The sequence below is a fragment of the Caenorhabditis briggsae genome (assembly GCF_000004555.2).
Source record: "Caenorhabditis briggsae complete genome, chrII, whole genome shotgun sequence".
NCBI classification, from domain to species: Eukaryota; Metazoa; Nematoda; class Chromadorea; order Rhabditida; family Rhabditidae; genus Caenorhabditis; species Caenorhabditis briggsae.
Window position 1 is genome coordinate 10,447,347 of NC_013486.2, and position 19,820 is coordinate 10,467,166.

General features: G+C 36.5%; 5 protein-coding genes across 5 annotated transcripts; 4 read left to right on the forward strand and 1 right to left on the reverse strand.

The window, feature by feature from the left end:
* Positions 1 to 1,771: 1,771 nt before the first annotated feature.
* Positions 1,772 to 4,263, forward strand: Cbr-frpr-4 (the record flags this gene model as incomplete). Its single annotated transcript, XM_002630637.2, has 6 exons — positions 1,772 to 1,894; positions 1,940 to 2,031; positions 2,291 to 2,432; positions 2,652 to 3,080; positions 3,129 to 3,253; positions 4,143 to 4,263. 6 exons carry the CDS (start codon positions 1,772 to 1,774, stop codon positions 4,261 to 4,263), a joined length of 1,032 nt encoding a protein of 343 aa, XP_002630683.2.
* A 4,695-nt stretch (positions 4,264 to 8,958) lies between these two features.
* On the forward strand, positions 8,959 to 12,458 carry Cbr-ptr-6 (the record flags this gene model as incomplete). Its single annotated transcript, XM_045242605.1, has 12 exons — positions 8,959 to 9,045; positions 9,102 to 9,245; positions 9,295 to 9,576; positions 9,623 to 9,708; positions 9,755 to 10,219; positions 10,273 to 10,723; positions 10,771 to 10,988; positions 11,032 to 11,327; positions 11,385 to 11,651; positions 11,694 to 11,906; positions 11,953 to 12,138; positions 12,184 to 12,458. The coding sequence occupies 12 exons, from the start codon at positions 8,959 to 8,961 to the stop codon at positions 12,456 to 12,458; spliced, it is 2,970 nt and encodes a 989-aa protein (XP_045092328.1).
* Positions 12,459 to 13,479: 1,021 nt separating this feature from the next.
* Cbr-pho-4 lies at positions 13,480 to 15,441 on the forward strand (the record flags this gene model as incomplete). Its single annotated transcript, XM_045242606.1, has 9 exons — positions 13,480 to 13,578; positions 13,621 to 13,725; positions 13,769 to 13,970; positions 14,235 to 14,317; positions 14,367 to 14,676; positions 14,716 to 14,882; positions 14,968 to 15,108; positions 15,155 to 15,298; positions 15,346 to 15,441. 9 exons carry the CDS (start codon positions 13,480 to 13,482, stop codon positions 15,439 to 15,441), a joined length of 1,347 nt encoding a protein of 448 aa, XP_045092329.1.
* Positions 15,442 to 15,743: 302 nt separating this feature from the next.
* Positions 15,744 to 17,876, forward strand: Cbr-pho-1 (the record flags this gene model as incomplete). The annotated part of the gene is made up of 11 exons (XM_002630634.1): positions 15,744 to 15,839; positions 15,882 to 15,986; positions 16,112 to 16,207; positions 16,255 to 16,434; positions 16,654 to 16,749; positions 16,851 to 16,943; positions 16,999 to 17,116; positions 17,163 to 17,335; positions 17,400 to 17,681; positions 17,728 to 17,791; positions 17,836 to 17,876. The coding sequence occupies 11 exons, from the start codon at positions 15,744 to 15,746 to the stop codon at positions 17,874 to 17,876; spliced, it is 1,344 nt and encodes a 447-aa protein (XP_002630680.1).
* Positions 17,877 to 17,983: 107 nt separating this feature from the next.
* On the reverse strand, positions 17,984 to 19,628 carry CBG02355 (the record flags this gene model as incomplete). Its single annotated transcript, XM_002630633.1, has 5 exons — positions 17,984 to 18,203; positions 18,253 to 18,403; positions 18,457 to 18,647; positions 19,110 to 19,237; positions 19,284 to 19,628. 5 exons carry the CDS (start codon positions 19,626 to 19,628, stop codon positions 17,984 to 17,986), a joined length of 1,035 nt encoding a protein of 344 aa, XP_002630679.1.
* Positions 19,629 to 19,820: the final 192 nt, after the last annotated feature.

Here is a 19,820-nt window from a genome sequence, read left to right on the forward strand (position 1 = left end):
TTTAGAATTTTAAAAATCTTCCTTTTCATCAAAAACATGCAAAAAGTTCACAGTATTTTCTGGGGGTTCAACGATTTAGGTTGCCTTTTACACTCATGAAATTTCGTATTGGGACCAAAAATCCATCATGTTTCTGGATATGTCTTCTAATTTTTCGACATCTCCACCGATCCTTTTATATTGATTTCTCAAGAGAAATCGATTAATTTTCCATCAGGATTCATCTCGAATTTTTCGCAAATATTCTGTATTGCATACTTGTAACGGGCCGGGCCGGGCCTGTCATTCCACAAGTTTTGAAAATTTCAAAAAACACATAAGGGGACCCTTTAGTGATTTTTTTCGATCAAATATTTTAATCGAGTTTTTTAAATATTTTTTGATCAAACAGACAAACAATCCAAAAAGCACAAAAAATATATAGAAAATTGTATTGAGAGCTCAAAATTCGGTTCAAAATGACAAAAGTTTTGCCACCGGGCATTCCGGGCCGGGCCTTGAAATTTTCCTCAGGCCCGGCCCGGGCTTTGGCGGGCCGGCCCGGAATGTTACAAGTATGCTGTATTGGAATCAGTATCAGCGAGTGACATGAAAAACACTCCAAAGTATTAAAAAGATAATCTGGGAAAACGCGCCCCGGCGAACTCGTAGGCTAGAAGAAATTTTATAATTTTGAAGTGGGCGCAGATTTGATCTATTTATTATCAATAGATCAAAGCAATGCGCACTTGGGTTCAAGCCAACGTGTCAAAAAACGCGCCCAAATAACTTTTAGGCTAGAAGAAATTTAATGATTTCCAAGTTGACGTGGATTTGACCTAATTAGTTTTAATCAACGAAATGCAACCCGTGATTTTTTCGTGCAACGTTTAAAAGTTTGATCCTCAGCCACATAATTCAGAAGCGAATTTTTTCTAAAATCTCACGTTTACTGGGGCGCGATTTCTGACCCATTGGCTTGAACCCAAGTGAATGCGCGCTTTTTTTCGCTCATCGTTTGAAACATTGATCCTCAGCCAGCGAGACTCGGCAGCGAGTTCAGCGAGATCTTGGGGTTCGCTGGGGCGCGTTTTTCGACCAGGCTTCCTGACACAGCGTGTATTGCTTTTTTTTAATTTTTGATCTATGTCCTTTTTTTTGTTTCTTCCCCCTAGTTTTGGATCCACCAATCCTAGAAAAAGAAAAAATTTAATTGAATCAAATTCGTCCGTCTTTCTTCGGGGGAAAACAGAAAAAGAGCACACTATTTTGATATTTTTCTCGAACTTCGCCTCTTTTTCTCTGAATACTTGAAAGATCTGAATCAAAAAGTCTAAATATAGATCATGTTCATATCTTTCATCTATATTCAAATTAACGCCTTCCAATGAGTGGCCTCCACCTTCTTACTCCAACGTCTCCGTCATCATTTTTCTCAATTAGAATCCGGAAGATGCACATTTCATCTTCTCTTTTTTCACACCTCATTTTTATTTATTTCGTTCTTTCTGCTTCATTTCGAGAAGACATAATTATTTTTCATGGTGTTCGTATGTAAAATTGAAACGAAGAGGAAAACGAAAATGTGGAAATTTGTGACCATTTTCGTCCGTTTTCTTATGTATTTATTGCCCCCTGGCTAGTGTCTAGGTCCTATAATTTTAAGATCCGCTCGCTTAAACCGCCCATTTTCTACCCACCGTTTTTGTTTTTGTTTTTCTATATTGTTTGTTCTTTTGTGGGAGCTTTTTTACATTTTAGCTTCCTTATCAAACCTGAAACTTTTAGAATCATGATGGAATCCATGGATTTTCACAAAATAATGGCTTTCGTCTATCTTCCAACTATTCTGATAGGCCTTCTTGGAAACCTACTGTCCCTTTATGCTTACAGTCGTCCGAATAGAAAATCAATGGTAAGTTTCACAAAATTAATAATGTATGAAATCTTCGAGTTTTAGGTTGGTTTCTTGCTGTATTCCTTATCAATATCAGATATATTTCTTCTGGTCTTCGCTCTTCCCCTTTTCAGTATCATGTATTTACCCATTTGGTAAGAAATTTTTTCTGGAAATTCGAAAGTGCTTTTTACGTTCAAACGCATCTCATTTGCACACAAAATGAGCAAAAGCACGTTGAGGGGAATGTCTCGGATAGGATAGAAAGCTAAAAGTGGAAGGAGTTTTTTCAGAGGAAGTGGGTGGATTATGATGTGTTTAGTGATGATATACAAGAAGATTAGGTGGATGAGTTCAGAAGACATGAAGATTTTTTATAAAACAAGATTCTAATTAATTTGAGCCATTTTTCAGGACTGATGAGCAGAAAAGTTTTGTGGTCGCCTACACAGCCAAATACGTGTATCCGTTGTGCATGATGGCGAAAACATGCAGCCTATATATAATGGTGCTGATCACAATCGAACGGTGGATTGCAGTTTGTAGACCGCTCGAGGTACTCCTTTTTCTATTTTTAAGTTGATGTTAGAAATCTGAGATGGTTCAATCTCTGAAACTGAACAAAATAGGTGTCTGAAAATTAGAGAACAAAACAATATCCTGCGCAAATAATAACAACCGAAGAATTTGAAACTGAAATTCTTAAAAATAGGGAATGCAATTTGATCCATCACTATCAACTAACTGTGTCAAACTCATTTTTCATAATTTCTAGGTTCAAATCTGGTGTCGATACACAACATCATCTTACTCCATAGCTGCGATCATCATCTTCGCAGTGGTCCTAAACTTTGCCCGTTTTTTCGAATTTGAAATAGAATACATCGATGGATTGGTTTATTTCAAACGAGAACTATTGGATTCTGACAAACATTGGTGGTACTTCATGTTCTACTTCATTGTCATATCCATCATATTCGACTACACTGTCCCATTCGTTATCATGTTCGTGGCAAACATGCTGATTATCAGTGAATTGAGAAGAACAAAAAAAGAACGAAGTCTGATGACAATTCAACAACAAAAGGAGCAAAATACAACTGTGATGTTGTTGGTTATCACAATTTTCTTCGGATTTTGTCATTTCTTTTCGATGGCCTTAAAGCTTGCAGAAAGTTTTGCAGGCGGATTTTTAACCATTCATGTAAGTATTTCTGTTTTAATTTTTTTTTCCAAAACTGCATTTTTACAGAACATTTATCTAGAAATGCTCGGAGAAATCTTCAATTACTTGATTATCATTCACACTGCTTCTACATTCTTCATCTACTACATATTTTCGGAGAAGTTCCGACAAATCATCAAAGGAATTTGGAAGTGAGTTCTTCCTTTTTTTACTTTGCAGAATTCCAAAAAAGTTCACACTTTCACTTTTTTTGTTGCCTTCCCTTCTCCCTTGTATTTTTCAATCAACCGGAAAATGCAGTTTTCATTATTTTCGTTCTATTCAGACCGGAGCAATATCGACACAATAGTCTTCCAGACGGAGTTTTGAATATTAGTGAAAGGTATCAATAGTAAACACGAGTTTTGATATCTTGGAATAAAATTCGCTGAGCTTGGTGGCTGAGTATATCGGAGCGCATTTCCTTCCCACGGAATGTCAAGAATGCTTATAAGAACTATAGTAATTACCGCTTCTACTGGCGTTATACTGTATAAAGCATATTATCAAACCCGCTTTCAATATTTATGAAGTTCTGACTGTTTAGGAATTACCGTATTTTCTCTAATAGAAGCCCACCTGAGCCGTCAACTTTGAGCTTAACTATTTCTCGAGTTTTGTGAAAAATATCAAAAAGTGGTCAACAGATAAATTATTTATCACCAGCAAGCTGGTGCGCCTTCGGCGCGGATCAATCTAGTTTTTTACTGATTCGTGGCTCAGCTCCTCAATTATTTTTGAAGGGTCACGTAAATGTATATTAATTTTTCAAGATTTTCAAAAGTTTACAGACTGACACCGGGAAGGACAGACGTCTCTAGCGTATTATTTATAAGGAAGATAACGTCACCAATATTTTATCGATTGACAAAAGTTTGATATCTTTCGCAGAAATCGAGATAATTGAGCTTAAAGTTGACTGTTTTGGTGGACTTGTATTAGAGTAAATACGGCAATGCATGTTTGAATGATTGCCTGTGAAACACAACCTACTTCTTTGACGTCATCAGAGAATATAATTCTAAATTACTTCATTTTCAGCAACAAACGAAGGTTCAACCGGCATGGAAGCAGCACAAAAATTATATACAACACAGACACCACGATTATAAAAAAGGAAGCTTCCATGAAAACCAGATATACAAGAATATCGTCAGGATAACCAACTCAGAAACTCAGGAATCTCGTTCAAATGATACATTTTCCCTTCCTCTACGTGTAATTCAGATAATACCAAAAACAGTTGGGAAACGATCTAAATGTGTATTTCCTTCATTATAAGACCAATATGTTGCATGTGTATTACCACAAAAACGGGAATTTATTTGTATTAAATGAAAATTCATTTTTGATAGTAAACCAAGTTTGAATTGAGCTAATAAATGTTCATGAATCAAGTGTTTTGCAACAAAAAAAGAGTCTTTCCATAGGAACACAAAAAGAGTGAAAACCAGTTTTTCACCCTTTTTCCCTCACTTTCCACAAAATTACTCCCAGGGACATTTCCCCCTTTTCCCCAGTCATCACTTTAACCGTTTTGACTTTTCACCACAACAACGTTTTGTTTTTTTTTGTTCTCTTTCGGAAGAAGTTGTACTAACTCGTTGGACAAGACTGTATTTTTAGGAGAACCTTTTTTATTTTATATGATCTTTGGCGGAACCGTATTGTGACTTCTGGGAGAGACGTAGATAATTAACTGATTCAGGAAGAGACAGAAAGTTTGACTTACAGTTTAGAACTAACTATTATGTTCACATCTCAAAAATGAATGGTTACAGTAGTGTGGTTATACTGAACCATAGTTAAATTACCCGGTCAAAAATTCGACGATCTGCGGAGCTTAGGTCCAGCAGCCCTTAAAGGCGCATTTAAAGGAGCATGTATTTTTAATAATTTTCTGGCCTATTTTTCCAATTTTCGACGAATTTATAGATTTTTCAGTAATTTTCATTATTTTAATGCAAACTTTTGCGATTTGTCAGGTTTCTGACAATAAATAGATCAAAATTCATAAAATTCTTTAATAAATTGGAAAAATAGACCAAAAAAATAGTTACGAAAAAACGCTCCCTTCCGGACCTAAACTACTGGACCTAAACTCCGCCCACCTCAATTTTTTGGTGCATCGAAATTAGACCGGAGTAATAGAACAAGTTAGAATTTTCAAACTTCAATTTTCGAGAAGGCTACTGTAGTTTGGTTTCACTGAATCATATTTCAATTACCTCTAGGAAACTTTTTGAGACTTACCTTCATTATACCTCTTGAAACTCTCCTGAAATATTTTCGTTTTTGGTCAGAAAACGTTCTAGAACTATTCCTACAGATTTCGACTTACAAGTACTTGGTTTTCAAAAACTTCATTTTTAATTGAACCTTCTTTCGACATTTAGCGAAGTTCGAAATATAGAGAAAGTGAAAACTGACACTGTACTCTGATTTTCTCAGTTGCAGCCTTCAGTTTTCTTTTTTAGTTCAGACATTTTGTGATGTCTCCGGTAAGTAATATACCGTAAAACCTGTATTAGAAGGAGGGACCCTTATATTAGAGGGACCCTTCTGATACAGGTTTTACAAAACAAATAGTTCTTCTCTGAAATCGGCTGACTCATGTTAGAAGCTTAAGATATATACATATAAGTTCAAACGACGCTAACTTCAGAAACGAAATTCCAAATTTAGCGAATTTTTCATAGAATCCTCTTCAAGTTTCCCTGAAAACGTGATTCTCTTCTCACTATGTATTCTTTGCCATTTGTCGTCTCTCAAATGGAACGAAAAATCAAAAACTGAGGTCAAGAGAAAACTTTGAAAGTTGAATTTTTAAGTTGACTTTGAAAACCTTGCAACAAAAATAGGAATAAATCCTTTGAAAACAGGTAAGAACAGAAGTGAATGGGACAAACACAGCGTGTGGTCTTTTTCTTCTCCTGGCATTGTATATCACTCCCAAAAAGAAGCGAAAAATGAGAAAAAGAAAGGATAAGAGGGAGGAAAAAAGAAGAAGAAGAAGAAGAAGAAGAAGAAGAACCAGAAAACAACGCATTCGAAGATTTATTCCCCTCGTTTGGTTCACTTTTATCCCGTTTTCATATCATAGTTCCAGTATTCATTTTTATGGTTTCAATTTATATTCGAAAACTTATCTGAAGATTGATAATTATGGGGCTGCACTTTAGGTAATTCGGGATTCGTTACAGGATTCTTATTTTTCTATCAAAATTTTAGGGCGGTTTTTAGTTGACTGCTGTATGTAGCAAGTTTTGATGTGCATTATTATATTATTTTTTAACCAAGGATTCGATTATTTTTGATAGTTCATTTGCTGCTCAGCAGCAGAGATCCACATCTCAAACTTGGATTTCTTATGAACAATTTTTCATTTTATACCAGCAAGCTGGTGCGATTTCAGCGCGATTTAGTCTAGTTTGTTACTGGTTAGTCGTTCCGCTCCTCACCTTTACAGGTTGTCTTTGGAATATTACCCTTTTTCGTTATTTCATATTTTAGGTTCAATATTTACCGTGCTTCTTCTCATGGAAACTAATTCAAACCGTTAACTTTGAGCTCAATAATCTCAATTTTTGTGAAAGGTATCAAAAACTTGTCAACTGATAAAAATATGATAATTAATTGTTCAGTAGACAAGTTTTTAATATCTTTTACAGAAATCAAGATAATTGAGCTTTAAGTTGACGGGTTGGATAAGCTTCTAATAGAGGAAATACGGTAACCAACACCATTTCCATTTCTTTTAATCCATCGTTTTGAGCAAGTTTTCAATTTGAATTTTCCTCAGCTAGAAATCTTCTATACAATCTTCTAGTACAGTATTTGACATACCACCCTTCTAGACACATTCCGCTTTCTTCTACTCGAAAAGTAAAACCGAACCAAACTAAATCTATAATTAGTACCCCGTGTTGCTAAATGAGTACATGTCTCTCTTCTCGTTTTTTGTTTCAATCCGTTGATTAACGATAACGATGACGAAATGAAAAGAGAACCTGTCGGAGAGGGTAAGAACAAGGACAACAACCTTTTCCTGTGGCTTCATCTTCTCCTTTTAGACGGGCTTTTCTGCTGCCGCATCGCTCATCATCACACATTTTTCTATCCTAGACGACACGGTGAATTTTTGCAGACCATGATATGCAGACCACCCTTACGTAATATTCTTTCTCTGCAAAATCCTTTTTTATGAGTTCCCAGAGGTGAATCCGGGAGTCCAATCCATAAAATGACCTCGTTTTGATAATCCTCTTGTCTCGGGAAATAAATCTGCAATCGTTCTTGGAACCTACTAATCTCTGTTCTTTTTTTCCAATTTTTTGCTGCCTCCAATCGACTCTCCTGTAGAGCGTGACCCTTTTTTCTATTCTCTCAAGACCAGCACCTATATGCCATTGTACCCGTTGATTTGTCCTTGCCATTTTCCATTTTAATCCGTACTGAATTATTTTCCTGTTCATCTTCTATTTTTTTTTCTTCTTGACGGTACCACCTAGTGAAACGATTAGCTTTGCTGTCCTCCTTTTTTTATATTCTTGAAACAAGAAAAGCGGGATTAATTGTCTTCGGAGTGTGTGTATAAGTGAGTACTTCTTGTACTTCATGGTTTGCCCGTCTAGACACGATTATTTGAACGTATTGTAGATTTTGATTTCTGAAATAGAAATAATACACTGTTTTAAATTTCTAGATTATTCTTGAAATTGGTTCTGAAGAATTATATGGTGAGAATATGCTTTGGCCTTGTCAAATGTTGACTATTCTCCTTGATCAAACTAAAAACAATTCTCTCAATCTTGTGAGTTCTACTGTCGAATATTATATACTGCAGTACTGCAAAACATGTATTGGAAGGGTCGGCCTTTCTATTGCAGGGGCCCTCCTAACACAGGTTTTACGGAAGTTCTGTATTTAACCTTGTACGCGTAGTTGATAATTTTGCTCTCATTTCCCATGTATTGAATAAAACCCGTTTTTACGATTCTCTCGTCTAATAAAGGGTAGTCATTAGTTTTTTATCCCAAACGTGTGAGCTAGATATCGTACACAACAGACGTTCCAATTTGTCTTATTTTATAATTTTCCTATGCATCTATTCAGTTTTGATGTCCCTGCCAAATTTCAAGACATACCTTTACGTCAGAAGATAATGATGGCTCATTTTCCATGCCATGTTTCCGCCACCAACGATTCAATTATAGAGAACCACATATTTTTCTTCTGAAGGTTTTTATCAGAGAGGCAGGCAGTGGATTTGAAAATTTTGGATTATTAAAAATTTTGTGCGTCTGAATTGATTAATTCCAAACTTTGGAAAATTTTCATCCAGTTTTAGGAAAGTTATGAAGGCTTGAATCTGTGTCAATAATTAATGGCCCCTGTAGATTGACTGAATTTTTCAGATCAAATCACCAATTTTATCAACAACTCGGTGAATGATTATATCTTCTGACACCTTTTTGAAATCATCTGATGGTGTCGACTACGACTTTCCACTACAATTCCTACAATATCTGTCTGTAGTTTCTATCATTATCAAACCATATTCTATTCCTATTTTGAACTTGAACAGTTCTGACTTTGCTATCATTGACTCATTGATTCATGAAACTTGATCTAGAGTTCAGTTCAATCAGATCAGAGATACTTTCTTCTTCTCTGTTTTCTTCTACGATTTTCTGACCATTCTGTGACGTATACATAGTTTCATCAGGTGAATATTTATCTCTTCTGGCAACACCACAAATCGCCGACCAAAACCGGTTTCTTACCTTACAATCTTGTTTCCAACTTCTTTTTTTTCTTCTCGCCATCTGAATATCTTTCAACATCCGAATTGCAGATGCGATGCAGGTTTCCAACTCTTGACAAAAAGTTAGAAAAGTTCTTCGCATGGTATACTAGGCATCTTCTAGTTGATTATTATTATGTGAGTTCTAGCACTCTTTTATTTGTGAATGGAATTTTAAATTTTAAAAATTCCAGGTCTTTCTAATTGCACCTATCATTTTGACAGCCATATGTAGTGGTGGATTTTATTGGATTAAAGAATTAACACTTCTCGATGCACGGAAGTTGTATACACCGGTTTCAGCGCCATCTTGGAGAGAGGAAGAAGTATTTAGTGAGGTATGAAAAGTGCTGATATCGGTTCAGGAATAAAAAATTCCATTTTCAGCTCTGGCCTGTAAAATCATACGAGTTTTTACCTGAAAGAACATTTCAATGGAACAGATATCTTTATCTAGTTGTACACGGAAGACCTTTTGAGAATGGGAGTTATCCAAATCTTCTGGAAGGATCTTACCTAGATGACATAGCCAAAATTGAAGAAGAAGTTGCTACGAACGTTAGTTTTTATAGAGAAGAAGCTCTAGAAGATAACCCTGCATTGATGAGGAAGCGACATTTGAATTCAACTGAAATAGAAGTTAATCAGAATACAACAATCACATTCAAAGTAAGTTACAATTTTTGATTTTCGGATTTGAAAACGGTTGCTTCAGGATGTGTGTATGAATTGGTATGGGGATTGTTATAGAGAGAAAAATGTAATTGAATTGCTGAAAAGAAGACACGAACTCAATAAGAGGTTACTTTTAAACTTTATTCAAACTTATTTAAAACTAAAATTCCAGAGGAATATCAGTTACATTTCCCCAAGTGAACCAAGAAGGAACCCCAATTTACATCGCTTTTGTGATTGGAGGTGTTGATACCTATCCAAATGATACTATAAAATATGCCAGAGCAATGCGTCTCTGGTATTTCTTGAAATTCGACGATGAAGAACAAGAACAGCTCGCAAAATATTGGGAGGATACAGCTGAGAAGTTCGTTCGAGAGACATACGAGGATCATCCAACAATCCAATGTCATATAAAACACTCAAGAATTGTTGATCAGGGATTGACTCGAAACGCGAATCGACTAAAGCCATATTTCAATGTGACTATTGCTGTTCTCGTTTTATTCACTGCTTTCTATTCTGTCAAATGGTACTTCCGAACTGATCATTGTTGGCCACTTCATATCGATTGGCTTCGTTCCAAGCCAATGCTCGCATTGGGAGGTGTTTTATCTTCTGTTCTCGCTATTTTGAGGTAAGAGTTTTATTTTCGAAATTTACATTAGGATATGCTGTACTTATTTTCAGTGGTATCGGTTTGCTCTTGTGGTTTGGCATGTTCTTCGCTGAGATTACACTTATTGCTCCATTTCTGGTTCTTTGTAAGTTGTTTTCAAAATCTTTTTATCACACTTTCAAATTTTCAGCTATTGGAGTAGATGACATGTTTATCGCAGTAGCTGCGTGGCATAATACAGAAATGAAATATCCTGGTCGAAGTCCAAAAGTAATGAAAAAGAGAATGGTAGAAGCAATGTCAGAGTCAGCAGTAGCCATTTTTATCACATCATTTACCGATGTTCTCTCTTTTGGAGTCGGTACTATCACTGATATTATTGCTGTTCAAGGATTCTGCGCTATGACAGCTGCATGCATGTTTTTCACTTTCCTCTATCAAATTACTTTTTTCGCAGCCCTTATGGTTATTTCTGCTAAAGCTCAAATGTCTGGAAGGAATTCTTGTATGCCTTGTATGACGGTGAGCACCTAAAAAAAAAGAACTCAATTTAATAAAAAAATAACCAGGCTGACGACATCTACACAATCGAAGATGGTTCGTTACAACCAAATCTGAAGAAAAAATCGAAGAGTCGAAAAGATGCAAAAGAAGAAAAGCCATCAGAGAAGAACATGGAAATTGCTGAGAGTGAGATCGCCGAGAAAAGATCTTACGACTCTTCACCAGACCCATCACAGATTCATATTCCTGTCAAAAGTCGAGGTGCTATGGGACATTTCTTCCGGTATTTTATATATCATAAGATTCCTCGTAGTCATTTTCTTCAGGGATTACTACGTTCCTTGGCTTCTCAACTGGAAAACCAAACTATTCATGTTCCTTGTGTTCATTGTTTACTTGGGAACTGCAATTTATGGAATTTGTGTTATGGAACAAGGTCTTGATTATGATAAATTGCTGCTTCATTCCGATCCATTAGTAGAAGCATTAAAAAGAGAAATCGATCTGTTCCATGGAGGAGATCAAATTGAAATTGCCATTCAAAATTGTCCAAATTTGACGATTCCCGAGAATCGAGACAGAATCGAGATGATTGCACAGGAATTTGAAAATATTTCTTATTGTAAGATAATTGGATCTTATTGTGAGATATTGAAAAAATGGAAATAATTTTTTGCAGCTCTCGGCGGAAAGGGTACATCGTTCTGGATGAGGGAGTATAAGAAATACAGTAATCTAACTGGATCTTATCTGAATGATAATAGAGATAGTTGGATCGTCGGAGTCTACGAATGGAGTCAGTTGTTTGCGTTTTACAAATTATGGTCTCAAGATTTTGTCTGGGCGAATGAAGCGGATTACGATACTTTGGAGCTAAAATCGTATCGATTCCGTATTGGAGTGCATCGATTGTCGACACCAACTGATTTAGTGTTGATTACAGAAGGTATAATGTTTAAACTTTCTGTTATTTTATAGTGATTTTCAGAGCTCCGAGGAGTTGCCGATCGTCACCCAGATTTAGATATCGTCACCTATCAGCAAAGTAGAGCTATCGCTGACCAGCTGAATGTAATTCTGAGTTCAACTATCACCAATGATACATTGGCGATGTTCTGTATGTTTTGCGTTGCTCTCATTTTCATCCCAAATCCAATCTGCGCACTTTTCATTACATTGGCAATGGTTACAATTGATATTGGTATGACTGAATTTGTCTGTGATTTTTTACATGAAATTATTTTCAGGTGTAATTGGATTTTTATCACTTTGGAGTGTGAAATTGGATCCTATTTCCATGATTACCATCATTATGTCAATTGGATTCTCCATCGAATTCTCTGCTCACATCACCCATGGATTCGTTAGCAATGAGAACAATCTTTCCGCTTTTGACAGATGTGTGGATGCTATGGAGAAACTTGCATGGCCAGGTAATAATGAAAACTTTTAGATTTGTTGATAATCTTCAATTTCAGTGGTTCATGGAAGTTTATCCACAATTCTCGGAGTATTTGTTCTTGCTTTCATCGATTCCTACATGGTCCTTGTTTTCTTCAAAACCATTTCTCTGGTTCTAATGATCGGTGCTTGGCATGCTCTGATGCTTCTTCCAATCCTTCTCTCAATATGTATTCCTGTCATCGAACGACTTTCCGATGCTTCGAAAAAAGCTTCCGATCGTCGGAGAAAACAAAAAGAAAACAAAAACAGTATATATGCAATCAATTTGCCAGTTAATGTGTCTTCATAATTTCTTTTTGGTCCCAACTTTCACCTATTTTGCTCACTTCTCATCTTTCTCCACAATAATTTGTTTACGGGTACTTATGAAGTTGTTAAATAAATTTTAGAACTTATTGAATATTTGAAATGTATTCGCTTCAGTGTGACAGAAAACAGTCGGAAAAAGATGTAAGAAAAGGAACAAAACAAAAACTCCGAAAACTGCTAACTTTTATGTTGTTCGGCTTGACACTGATGTCAGTTACCAGCACTTTTACACCTTTTCAAACGAACAAACAGTGTATTGCTATGAACTGTGAACAAATTTTTTGATTATCAAAAGTTATCAAAAAAAAAGGTCAAACATGTTCCTAAAATTTAAAGAATGGTGTTTTTTTTCTTTGCCTTGCTTTTATGGAAAATCTCACGAAAAGCGCCTTTCTCCTCTTTACTTCCTCTGAAACTGGTCAAAAGATCAGGTTGCCTTTTTTTCAAATATTTGTGATAATCAAACTTTGCTCTTTCTGAGAATTCCCACTGCCGGGATATACTTTAATAAGTCACATAACCAAATCACATGCTACATATTTCCGCCCGTCACGATTTGATTAAGCTTTTTAAGGAAAAAAAAGTTTCAGTCTACTTGCGGTTTATGTAGTCTAGTCTCTCCTGTGTCCCAGACATAACAGAAAAAAAAACATAGAAATAAAAAACCCCTGTGAACTTTGAGGATAATGCCTCGAACAAAGAATATGTGTAAACATAACTCAATTCTCTTACATAGTTTTCATTGAACAGTTGGCAGTTTTTGGTTCTAACTTCCAATGGCATCCAAAAAGAAATCCATTAAGTCAACACCGAAAACTGATAACTGATAAGTGTCAACTTTGACGCTATTTTAGCGGTTCAATCCGCTTTTTCTCGCCTCTTCAATTCCGCACTTTTGTTTGATTTTCGTTTCTTTTCTATTGGTTTTTTTGTTCATCTTTTGTTTCATAGAACAGTTTCGGACCAGTTTAATTTTTAGGGTTTTTGGGTTTTGAACGAAGATGAAGGTTTTATTCTACTCTGTTTCAACTCTATTACTACTTCAAGTGTCCAGTGGAGATGTTATGAATGGCACAATGAAATTGATGATGGTGCAGGCTGTAAGTCCATTTTTTAAAACCATGCCCAAAATGGAATTCCAGTTATGGAGACACGGAGATCGGACACCAACTGAAACCTATCATAACGATCAGTTCAAAGAACAGGATTGGGTGTTTGGAGGAGGTGGATGGGGTCAATTGACACCGGTAAACTTTGATACATTGAGATATTTCCCAACTTCTTTTTTAGATTGGGATGAGACAGCACATGCAATTGGGTCAAAAACTAAGAGCTCGTTATGTTAACGGCCAACCTTATCAATTCCTTAACCGACGTTACGATCAACAAGAAATTTTTGTTAGATCTACTGATAAAAATAGAACTCTACTTTCGGCTTACTCGAATATGGTTGGGATGTACGGAAGTAATAACGAGAATGTCTCACTCCCAGGTACTGAAGAAATACCATAAAACCTGTAATAAAAGGGCCACTACATTGTCAAGTTTGAGCTAATTCATCTCGGTTCTTGTTAAAGATACCAAAAAGTGGTCAACTAAAAAAATGTTCATCATAATATCAGCAACATTTATCGATTGACAAACTTTTGATATTTTTCAAAGGAACCGAGATAATTGAGATTAAAATACAAGTAAAGGGTGAGCAGTTGAAGGCTACCCATTTTTAAAACCGACCTAAATTGTAAAACTGTTACAGGATATGACTATCCGGACGTTCCTGGGTGGCCAGTAGGCTTTGTCCCAATTCCAATTCACACTATTCCTGATGCCGAAGATCATGTGAGACTTTTTAAATTCATTTTTCGAACTCGTAGAATTTCAATTGCAGCTCCTCTCCGTTGACAACGCTTGTGCCTTACAAGATACAATTTGGGAGATGGCAAAAACCACAGACATCGTCTCCAGTTACTTCAATCGTTCAGATGTTAAAGCTTTGATGGGAAATCTGACGAATTACTGTGGAGAAGATATCAATCCAGAGAACCTGTGGATCCTTTTTAACGCTCTGAAAATTGAAAAGCAGTACTATCCATTGAAATTCCAGCAGACGACTCCATGGTATTCTGACAGTTTGTTTGAACAGATAGATATTGTCAATTCGCAAGTTCAAGATTTCCAGAATGGATTGGGATTAGAAGGTGAAATCTGAGAAAGTTCTGAACTGAAATCGATTTTAGGTGTGATTAAAAATGGAATCGATATTGGAAAGTATCTTCGAAAGATTCGTGGAGGGACCTTGGTCAATGATATTTACAATCATATGAATAGAAAAACGCAGTGTGCTTCGAACAACGGAAAAGAGTGTACATACACTAATAGATTGAAATTCTTCGCATACTCTGCTGTGAGTTTTCTTTGATAGACGCATATTTGCAGCCTGCAGTCGCAGTCCAATAAGATCAAAATGTTTCTGATCGAACTATTTTCAGCATGACACTACACTATACGCCCTTTTCTCTTTGCTCGGAGTCGCTCATCTAGCTGTTCAGCCACGTGGATATCCACTGTATTCGGCATGTGTTATCATGGAACAATGGCAAGATTTACAAACAAATCAGACTTATTTCAAGGTGGGTTCTCTCCTTGGTTTTTAGAAATCTTATTTATCAATTTCAGATGATCTACCATCGTCACGAAAACGATACTTTGAATAATGTGATTACTTCTGGAATCCCTGGATGCAATGGAAATGATTATTGTCCACTGTCAGTTCTCAAGAACTATTCCGACGTCTATAAACCAGAAATGGAAATGAATCAGGTAAATTCAGAAGGTTCTAAAAAATTATGTGATGATAAAACTTTCAGTGGTGCAACTATAACATGTTTGGATCTTCTGCCATGGCTTCTCCGTTCTCATCTCTTCTGATTCTCGCTCTCTTCTATTTATTTGCCTCTAATTAATTTTACCGCTCCTTCATTTTGTACATTACCATTGAAACAGTTACTGAATAAACTTCGTTTGTCCATGTAAATTGACTTAAAGTTTTAGACACTTATTATAGAAGCAAATTGATGATAAAACAGCATTGATCACACTATCGAAAAAAGAAGAGTATATTGAAGTGGCAGAGAATGGTAGTCAACTGATAAAATTGCATTACTCTACGCACTTTTCTTTTTTATTTCCTCCCTGCTCCGAACTTCTCTCTATTTTCTGAAAACTCGAAATCACAAAACTCCCTTTTTTCAGGGTAAATTTCACTATGGTTTCTGCCATTTCAATTATCGGGCTCTTTGCTCTCACGGGTTTTTCTACTTCTTATACAAATGGTACTAAGGAATTGGTTTTTGTTCAAACGGTAATAAACATTCGAAAAAATGATTCAATGAATGAATTCCAGCTCTGGAGACATGGAGATCGTTCACCAACTAAAACGTTCCCAACTGATCCATATCAAGAGAGCGCATGGACATTTGGAGGTGGTGGATGGGGACAATTGAGTCCGGTGAGCGGTTTATAAAGGTGTTCTAAAACTAGATGGGTCATTTTCGAAAAAAAAATGCTCAAAATTATGAAACATTTCAGAGAATCCCATAAAAATGTATATTATTCACTATTGAAAACCTTCAGACCGGAATGAAACAGCACTTGAATTTGGGAAAAATGCTCCGAAGCCGCTATGTGACAGATTACCAATTCTTCCCCACTAAATACAACGCGAAGCAGGTAACAATTATTTAGCTCCAGTTATTTCAAAAGTTTTCGAATTTAAGATTTATGTCCGATCCACTGACGTCAACAGAACCATCATCTCTGCTATGTCCAATTTGCTCGGGCAATACGGGCAAGACGACGGAAGCAGTGTTGCAGACGTCGACTATCCAGCAGTTGTAGGATGGCCAAAAGGATTCGTGCCGATTGCAGTGCATACTGTAGATGATGACACTGATCATGTGAGTAGGTCTACCGTAATCCTATTAAATGACGAAGCTAGGGCAGAAATAGGAAAAAAGAGGCAACGTTTTAAGACGATTAAAGATTGGGAGGGTGGCATGATTGATTCATTTTAAGAGTTTCGTAATAAGCAGTATAATGAACTTTGATACTTTTATCAAAAGATGAATCAGCTAGTCGACGAGAAGTTCTGGTGAAATAAAATCTGAAAATTACAGCTCGGAAACATGGAATCCACATGTCCATTCCGTGAGCAAGTATGGAATCTTGCAAAAACATCCGATGAGGTTAAGAACTTCACAAATTCTGATAAGGTAAGTCTTAGTGTACAATTCGCAAAATTCCGTTTTCGCCATCATAAGTTCTTATCTTGGCATCGCGAAAATTTTCTCTGGAATTTTTTATGCTATTTCAGGTTCAATCAATGCTTGCAAAACTGACGAATTACACGGGAGAAACAGTTGACATTGATAACCTTTGGATTATCACAAATGCGTTATACATTGAGGTTGGTAGAGCACGGTATCAGCACAGAATGAATCATCTCGAAACACACTTTTCAGCAAATTTATTTCAATGATTCAATTCGAACGAAGAATTCCTGGTTCACTGATGATTTGTATGCTCAAGCAGATGCCATCAACGACCAAGTTCAGCTTTATCAAAACGGAATTTTTAAAAGTTAGAGTTTCTTTATTATCAGTGACAATGACTCATCAAATTTTAGACATGCCAAATGTCGTGAATGGCCACGATGTTGGAGTTTTGACCCGTAAGATTCGAGGAGGACCAATCTTAAATGATATGGTGATGCATATGAATATCAAGTTGGCATGTCAAGGAATGACAACTCCCAATTGCACATGGATCAATAATTTGAAGAATTATGTCTACTCGGCTGTAAGGAATGATTTTCTTTGGAATTGTGAACAATCATTCAGAAAACTGAAATTTTTATTTTCAGCACGACACAACAATATACGCCTTCTTCTCAGCTCTTCTAATTGAAGAATATGCAGTGAAACCATCTGGAGGATATCCATTGTACTCTGCAGCTGTACTTCTTGAATTGTACGTTGATAGTGCTGACAAAAAACCATACTTCAAAATGATCTACCACGAACAAGACGGAAGTGGATTCAAGACAATCACTCAAGGAATTCAAGGATGCTCTTCGGATTACTGTGATTTGGATGTTTTGAGAAACTTTTCAGCGACTATTCAACCAGATCAACCCATTGATCAGGTGAGGATTGAAGCTAGCTAGTAACGACAAAAAAATCTGGTTGCAGTGGTGCTACTCGGATCTGAACAAATATTCCGGTGTGAGCACAGTATCGATGCTTCTCATTGCAGGTAATTTTAATAAACAAAAAAGTAATTCAAAGTTGAATTTTCAGTGATCCTGGCAGTTCGAAACGATTTCTTCGGTCTGTTTTAAGACTAGAATGGATGAAAAGAATATGTAATTTATTACTTGTTTTCATGAAATACTCGTAACCAAATAATAACAAATTTGTTTCAAAATAATAATTAAAAAAACAGAAATCATCGAGATTTTTTAGATGTGAAAGTCTTCAACTCTTCCACACATTTCTCCAACATTTTAATTCCTTCTGTTTTTCGAACCACTTGATCATTCAACCAGCTTTGTAGGGTAACTCTGGTTGACAGAAAGTGCTCCAGTGGATTTTCACGAAGATTACAGAAAAATTGGTCTCTAGCATAAGCGTAGTAGTTTTTCTCATCGAAGAAGATAGCTGCGACTCTGAAAGGAATCATCGTCAAGAATCAAAACAAAATTCAATTTTTCTTACGACGCGAAATCTGGATCATCATCCTTGACCGTCTTCACCATGGTAACTTTGGCCTGTGGATCCACGTTTACGGTTTTAATTCTTTCGATGAGAGCAGCTGAACAATCATTCAGAACTGCAGCAAAACAGTGATTGGTCCCGATCTCCTGTCCTGAAATTTTGAAAAATACGGTTTTCCCCTTTTTCAAAGCAAAGAAATTATACCTGCTAACACTTTGTAAACATCGTTTTTTCCCTTGATTGTGATGATTTCTAGATAGACATTTTTTGTTTTTTCTCCAATTCTTGGATATCTACTAGCGATTCTGTCGGTCAACTCGTGAACCATACGGCGAGCTTCATTGATTGAATGAGTTGATAATTTCAGAATAGATGACATGTGTCCAGAGGAATAGCTGAATTTTGAAAACAAATTTTGAACGAACTCCTTTAATCTGTTTAGGATCAATTTATATCTCCTGTTTTTTATCCAGTATTCTTACTCAAACAAGCAATTCACCGCCATTCAAATTATCATTTGTTTTAAGCACTAAAAGCGCGATTTTTGCACTAAAAGCGGGATTTTTGAATCCGAAACTCATATATGTAACTCGGAAACTGGGGAGCGGATTCTAAAATTCTCAGTAGTGTCTGGAGAGGCTATTCTTAACCTATCCTGAAATTTATATCAAAATCTGGGTTTTCAGTGTGTAGAGGTTGTCTTGTTAGCAACAACAGTAGAACCAAGGCAGGTACGTGGTCCATGCAACAACATTCTCCCTATTGGGTGACACATTTTTTTGCGCACTCTGTTTCTTCTTTTCCTAGAGCAGACATAGAACAAGAGAGGTCATCTCATTCAATGGGACTAAACTTACTTTTTACAGTGCATTACTAAAACATTGAATATGATTTTAAAGGATAGCTTCGTGTTTTCAAACCAGCTTCCAGACTTGATGGAACACGATGAGCAATCACCTTTTTTATCTTTTGTACGACAGCGCCACTGGAAAAATAATCAATAAGACATGCTTTTTTAAGATCACACTCACCTCATAAGAACACTTTCTCCGTCTCAAATGCATCGGTTTTTCGCATTTCTTGCACTGCTGCTTCTTCTTGAGAAGACCTCTCTGCATCAAAGTCTGTAGTGTTTTAGGATAGTTGTCCACATTTGCCAAAATATCTTCGATAATTTCGTTTGTACTTGGTGGTGGTCCAATGTCCTCTGCATCAGCCATAGCTGCCATATCTGCCGGTTTCGGAAAATGCACGTCATCGAGTACGACGTCCCCGACGTCCATTGGGTACGCAGGTTCACCATTCAACTGTGAAAGAGCCATTTGAAGATGATACGAATAATCAAAATCGTCATGCATATCATGGGACGGGTCCATTATTTGTGACGACTCTGCAAAATAACGGGGTTAGATTTTAGGTAACAGTCAAAATGAATCAATAATTTTTGTGAGGAGAAAGAAAGTGGAATGCTTGAGGGGGGGGGGGGGGTTGTGAGATAGAAAACGAAAGAGAGTATGAGAGAAAACGAGTGGAAAAGAGGAGTAGAGGGGGGAGGGGCTATGGGGGGG